The sequence below is a fragment of the Medicago truncatula genome, chromosome 4, assembly GCF_003473485.1.
Source record: "Medicago truncatula cultivar Jemalong A17 chromosome 4, MtrunA17r5.0-ANR, whole genome shotgun sequence".
Taxonomy (NCBI): domain Eukaryota; kingdom Viridiplantae; phylum Streptophyta; class Magnoliopsida; order Fabales; family Fabaceae; genus Medicago; species Medicago truncatula.
This window is the reverse complement of record NC_053045.1, coordinates 60,521,168-60,527,844: the sequence shown is the minus strand read 5'-3', so window position 1 is coordinate 60,527,844 and position 6,677 is coordinate 60,521,168. Positions and strand designations below refer to the sequence as shown.

The 6,677-nt window shown below is 33.2% G+C and overlaps 1 protein-coding gene across 1 annotated transcript; it reads right to left on the bottom strand.

Annotated features, from left to right (window-relative positions):
- Positions 1–342: 342 nt before the first annotated feature.
- On the bottom strand, positions 343–2,783 carry LOC112420966 (protein FAR1-RELATED SEQUENCE 5-like). The gene is made up of 3 exons (XM_024780828.2): positions 2,213–2,783; positions 491–1,876; positions 343–377 (listed from the first exon to the last, which is right to left on the bottom strand). Exons 1-3 carry the CDS (start codon positions 2,781–2,783, stop codon positions 343–345), a joined length of 1,992 nt encoding a protein of 663 aa, XP_024636596.2.
- Positions 2,784–6,677: the final 3,894 nt, after the last annotated feature.

Genomic DNA, 6,677 nt, shown 5'->3' with positions numbered 1-6,677 from the left:
GATATCTCCAAAATTAGATTATGTATTCTGTGTTCTTGATTAAAACCTGTTCGCGTTAACTTCACGAGCCAAATCAGTTTCTTTAGAGTAAGCATGGTTGTATGCCCACATAATACAACATGTCTGATATTTTATATTAAAATTAGCAGTCTGTCACAACAGATTTCAAATTAGCATATGTTCTAGCATTTTTATCAATAGTGTGAGGTTCTCGCAAATCAATAGTGTGTCACAAATCAATAGTGTAAGGTTCTTGCAATTCACAAAACAGTTTATGATATAATCAAAGCTAAAAGCTTAATTCTCACAATTCTCAAAACATGTTCCAGTCAGACTTCTTCATTAAGACATCACTTCAGATGTCAACACCAAACCATCTGCAGTAGTAAAGATCAAATCAATACACCATTTCAACATAACTCAAATTCTTTAAACACATAAATACACGGTAAAAATACTTGGAAACTTCAAAATAAGTTCAAATTCATACCTCCATCAATCAATAGAATCGTCACTTGTCTTTTGTTTGCAACTTCGCCTCGCCGATTGTGGCCATGCTCTCCACATAATTGGCAACTTCTTCTCTTGGCTTGTGATCGATTTATTGATAATTCAATACTACTTTTTATTCTTCCATGTTGAGTCTCTCTTGTCACATCCTTTTTTCTTCCTTTAGTTTGTGAACCACGTGGATCTTTAATATCTAATTCAACAGATACGTTCAATGGCTCACTCGTCAAATTTTCAGAACTTGGCTCTAAAGGAGTTATGCCATCTTCAATGCGCAGTTCATTTTTTCGTGCTAAAGCTCTGTCATACAGTTGCTTCATTCCATCTGATATCATTTCGTGTAAAATAGGTGATTTTGCTGCAAGATCAGATAATAGGTTGGCTTGAGTATGTACATGTATACTTCGTAGAGTTGCTGAACTGTTGTTCTCAATCGAATTTTTCCCCCCATTTTCATCAAATTCAGAACCCTTGATAGCATCTTTTGTCCAACGCTTTAAAATATAATTACTTGGAATGTTGACAACATTTTTGGCTTGGAAAATCACCAAGATATGTCTGCATAATATTCCCATAAACTCAAAAAGTTGACAACAACACTTTGCAACCTTTGTCTCAAGATCCACATGGACAATGAATGTGTCTCGAGAGTCATAACAGCTGGATACTTTGTATGTATATTGAGATCCATTTTTTTCAATTTTCTCCTTTTTGAATTGAAGAATCTGTGCGAGCTCATCATGAAACTTTCCAAACATGGTTCTTGTATAAATCGATGCTGCATGCTCCTCAATTTTTGACTTAATACCAGAGAGACGTGATCGGTGCCTTGATTCAAAATCTTCTCGTTTCTGTTTTTCATACCGGCTATCCACTGCCTTTTCAAATTTCACTACAAAATCTTGTAGTATAGTTGACGAATTAACAAATGAATCAAAAAAAGCATTAATGCTCTCACTTCTTTGTGTAGTGTTCATCCCAGCAAAAAAAGTACTTCTGTTATAAATAGGTACCCATGACTCTCTTATTTTATACAAACCTTGAAGCCATTGATTCGCCTTCAAATCATAGGCGACTAAAATACGCTCCCAATTCTCTTCAAAATCTTCAATGGATGGTGACTCACGAATGCACGATTTCAATTCCTTCTTGAAAGGTGATTTTTTATGGTATATATGTGAAAGCTTTTCGGCAAATTTTCTGCGGATGTGCCACAAGCATAATCGGTGACGAGTATTTGGAAACACATTGGCAATTGCAGTTTTCATTGCCAAATCTTGATCCGTTATTATCGACACAGGACTTTTTCCACTCATTGCCTTTAGCCATGTTAGAAATAACCATTCAAAAGACTTCTCTGTCTCATCTTGCAACAAAGCACATCCAAATAAGATAGATTGAAAATGATGATTCAACCCAACAAAAGGAGCAAATGGCATGAGGTACTTGTTGGTTTTATATGTTGTATCAAATGTAACAACATCTCCAAAAACCTTATAAGCCAATCTCGATCTTGCATCCACCCAAAAAAAATTTATCATTCTATCTTCATCATCACATTGTATTTCATAAAAAAAATTTGGATCCTCAGCTTGCTTTGTCTTACAAAAGTTGAATACAGCTTGAGCATCTCCAATTACAAGATTCCTTCTTCGAAGATTTCTAAGGTGATTCCAACAATCTCTACTAGAAAAAGACATACCTCCACTATTGAACATTTTAGCAACCTTTCCTGTAGGTATTCCCTCCTCATCAAACTTCTCAACAAGACTCCTAGCTGGCATACCCATTTTCTTATGACACCTAAGATAATTCACACTCTTAGGGCTAAGCATGGCATGATTATGATCATTACTGAAGCTTATGATACTCCATTTGCTCCTCTTCCATGCTTTTGAAACACTAAGTAATGCCTTGCAATCAGTTCTAGAAGTTGAGGTCTTTTTCTTAGTTCCCATGGAAACATTGTATTCGTCTTCATTGCTACTCTTTGTTGTATGTTTACCTTCATTAGAACATACAAGTGTACAAAAATTTTCCTTGGTTGTACGAGTTCGAATTCCAAAACCTTCTTTCTTAGCAAATGATATGTAGAATTCCTTAACATCATTAATGTTGTTGAATTCCATTCCAATACGAGGATGAAGATTAGGATGATCACCATCATTAGTCTCATGAGATGAAATAACTTTTGAAGGGGTTTCTAAACCATTGGACATATGATTAGTTCTCCCATCTTCTAGGTTTGTAATTTCTATGCACTCTGTATCCATGTAAAATTCTACAAAAAAGAAAGAAGTGGTAGATTTTACCTTAACCTTATTTAAATCCCAACCAGAATATTGAGGAAGAAAGAAAAAGAAATAAAATACATACCAAAGTATAAAGTAGGAGGAACGACAAAGAGAAAAAACAATGTCTTGAGGTGTTACGTCAACAACGAGCGATGATCACGGAAAACCACACGGTGTGGGAAGCGCATCGATAAAGAAAAGAACCGCAGATTCAAGCGACGCCGCCGCAAAAAAATAACAGAGAATTGAGATGTGAGGTGTAAACAGAAACAATGTGCAAACAACCACACCAATGGAGAAGGTAAGAGAAGAAAAGCAGACAACAATCACTGAGAAAATAACAGATAAACGCAGACAAACCACAAGGTGTGGGAAGGACACAATGAAGAAGAAAATAGAAGAAACCAAGATTCGCATTCACGGAAAGAAATCATGGCAGAGCACTGACATGTGAGATTTAAAGAATTCAAAAGTGGTGTGTGGTGCCAAAGCAGATGTGTGATTTTGCGGCAAATGGAAAGGAACAAAGTAACATCGAAAGATGATTTTGCAGAGGGAAAAGTGTCACGTGAGTTTCTAATTGTTATATTTAGCGAGATATATGAGCCGTAGGATTTGTTTAATTAAGCGGTTGAGATTTGGTGTAAGTCTTTGGACTTACACCTGGTGTCAACGGATCCTGTCTCATATATATATATATATTACGTTTAGAAATATACATCACAATTGTTCTTTATGATTTGTCATTTTTTAAAAATATTGAATAATCTTCTAACTTTCAATCTCAAGAAAAAACATCTCTCTCTATAAGTAATTAAACATACATTTAACCCTAACAATTCTTGATGGTAAGAATTTTCAATCTAATTGTTGGGCATTGCCGGTCAAAATTAGGAATCATATGATTCTATCTATGAATCTTTTGTTTTGTTTTTTAAACAAATTTACAAAACTCATAAACATGCATGTTATGGAGATATACTATTAGCTTGCTTTACTTTTATTCATTCACATTCACAAAAATATTTTATTTTCTTGGAACTCACGGTATGAGATTTGAATTGTAAGGATTCAAATGATTTGATGGAAGATGAAATAGGTGGATTCGAATTGTAGGATTTGAAGAAAGATAAAAAGTTTAGTTCTCTCTATAAGTACCATCATGTGCATCTTGTTTGTTAATAAATCGTTAAAGACTTGGAATTAAATTGTAGGTTGAATTGGTAATTACTAATGTTCTAGGTTGTTTAGTTGGTTGACTTTTATAGATAACATCTGTAATGATGTGAGATCGAATAATATCTAAATTGGATGCATGAAAAAAATGAAAGATGAACAAGTAATAAGTGCATTTGAAGTGATGTGTGAATGGTCATCCTATAAATTTGACATTGAGAATCTTTTATTAAGCATTACCTTCAAGATATGGTGTGTTAGGCTGGAATATTTGAATTCTACAAAGAAAGTTATTATACAATTAGACATGCATCATCACTTACATGCATTAAATATTTTTTTATACTTGTATTCAATTTAGTTATATAAAATAGCGGTCAAGAGTACAAATGCAAAAGAGTAAACAAAGGTTAGTAGAATATTTATGTAAAGATATATATATATATATATATATGTGTGTGTGTGTGAGTATGTGTGTTTATATATATAGAAACAAAAACCTAATTACTTCATTCACATTCTTCTTCTTCACCAATGGCGGCTGATCAAATCTCCATGATTAATTCTCATACGTTAAGAGGATTCACTATGTAGTCCCGAAAACCTAATTACTTCGTTCCTTTTTCTCGAACCAATTTAGTGAGATCCCAAAGGATGTGTTTGATTCCTTTGAGACGCGAAGCTTTACCAAATTATGTTCTCCCTTGTTAATTGATTGGCGATCTATCATCATCCTTCCCAAGGTTCCACTACAAAGAGCTGCAACAGATTCATGTTGGGCAGTGGCCACCGTTGTAGCCATTGAAGCTAAATATGCAATTTTAACTGGAAAACAAATCAAATTTTCATCCCAGGAGTTGTTGGATTGTTACCCTAACACATGCCTTGGTTGGACACATGTTGCGCATATGTATGCTAAATATATTGGATTATCCCCGGAAGAAAATTACATATGGGAAGAAAAGCACGGCTTGATTTGCCGTTGTAAAAATGGACGAAAAGTCCGAATTACTGGATTTTCAAGTGTCAAACGAAAGTTCGAGTATCATTTTATGCATGCACCAGCCGTGTAACCTGTTGCTGTTGATTTATGTGCTGGTGATTAGTACTTAGATCTTAGTAAAGGTGTTTATGATAACTACTGCTTCAAGAGTACAAATTTATGTAGGATTAACCATGTCGCACTTTATGTAGGATATGAAACAACTTTGCTCGATGAAGAGTATTAGATCCTAATGAACACATGCAGTGGCGGAGGCAAGTATAGTATAGTGGGTGCACATGCCTTCACTAAGTTTTGTGTAATTACTTAGCATTATATGTTTATATGTGGAAATTCTGATCAAGTAGCTCACACGCATCTGTCATCCAATTGAAATGTTAGAATCTTCTCTATTCTACTCACATAGAACACGGATCACACACTTTCACAATTTCAATCACACATTTATTTTTGTCTCACTTGTAGTTGTCTTATATCCATAATAAAATTTCATTAAAAGAAAGACAAACACACATACAATACAAACAATTATCCTCACTAATTTATAATTTTTTCATTGTTGATTTTTTAAAGGTTAAACCCCTATTGTAAAATTTAATTTTATATTTTCAATCTTATACATTTTTTATTTATAAGTTATTTATTAATGTAATGAGACGAAGCATATTTTATTAATTTGTTGAGCTTAAATTTGTGTTAATGATGAAACTTAAGACGCTCACTTCGTTCGGCATGCCTGGAAACTAGACTCTGCTGATAGAAAATGTTGCGCACCGGTGTTGTTTCGCTTGTGTAACACCCTCTCTAACTGAAGTATCAAAAATTACAATTACATTTTTTTTATGAGTTCTTTACTTTAGTATGATGTATATTTATGTTTTCAACTATATATATATATATATATATATATATATATATATATATATATATATATATATATATTGGTGCTCCCACTATTCATATTTTCTGGCTCCGCTATTGAAAACATAATATTGGTGATAATGGATTTTTTTTACCCAAAGAAGAAGACTCAGTTACGACACGAACAATGTGGAATTTTATCCAACCCTGTACACCCTCATGTCCCATTCATCTTGCCATAGGAATAAGCTGGTTAGAAGACGAACTTGAATTAGGGAGAAGATATATGTTGCGGTTTTGCTCTTTTTAAACCATATCCTACTAGTATGTTTTGTTCTCTTTTTGCACTAGTAATTTTGAAGCATAATTATTTTTGTCTTTAACAGTAGAGACTAATTTTGATAACGAAAATAAAATATAAGAATTTTAAAAATATTTAATAAAATGCAGAGACTATTCTTCAAAGTGGCGCAAAATGTAAGGAATAAAAAACATATTGACCATATCCCTATCTTTTTAATATCTATCATATCATCAATTTATTACAACATTCTTTTTTATCCTCACAACTCAAGGTGTTTAAAGTGTTTATGGCTTTCTAAAAAACATTTTTCAATAAATATTTTAAATTTATAAGTTGATTTAGGATGATTTTGATCACTTCCATCCTTATGCTTGTGTATTGCTGAAGATTCGCAAGTTGATGAACCATCCCTAGTTCATATGCTGTCAATTTAATCATTCATCAAAGCTTTGACTTTTTGCATCATCTTTCTTCCTAAATTTCTCTTACGTTAATTGTTGACTATCAATTTCTCTTAAGTTAATTACTG

What these genes read in the sequence shown, in the direction of transcription:
- LOC112420966 (XM_024780828.2), bottom strand. Translation starts at nt 2,783, where the DNA reads ATGGATACAGAGTGCATAGAAATTACAAACCTAGAAGATGGGAGAACT. An exon ending in TAAAATGTTCAATAGTGGAG is followed by an intron (nt 1,877 to 2,212) that starts GTATGTCTTTTT and finishes CTTTGTTGCAAG; the next exon opens with ATGAGACAGAGAAGTCTTTT. An exon ending in GATTCTATTGATTGATGGAG is followed by an intron (nt 378 to 490) that starts GTATGAATTTGA and finishes TTACTACTGCAG; the next exon opens with ATGGTTTGGTGTTGACATCT.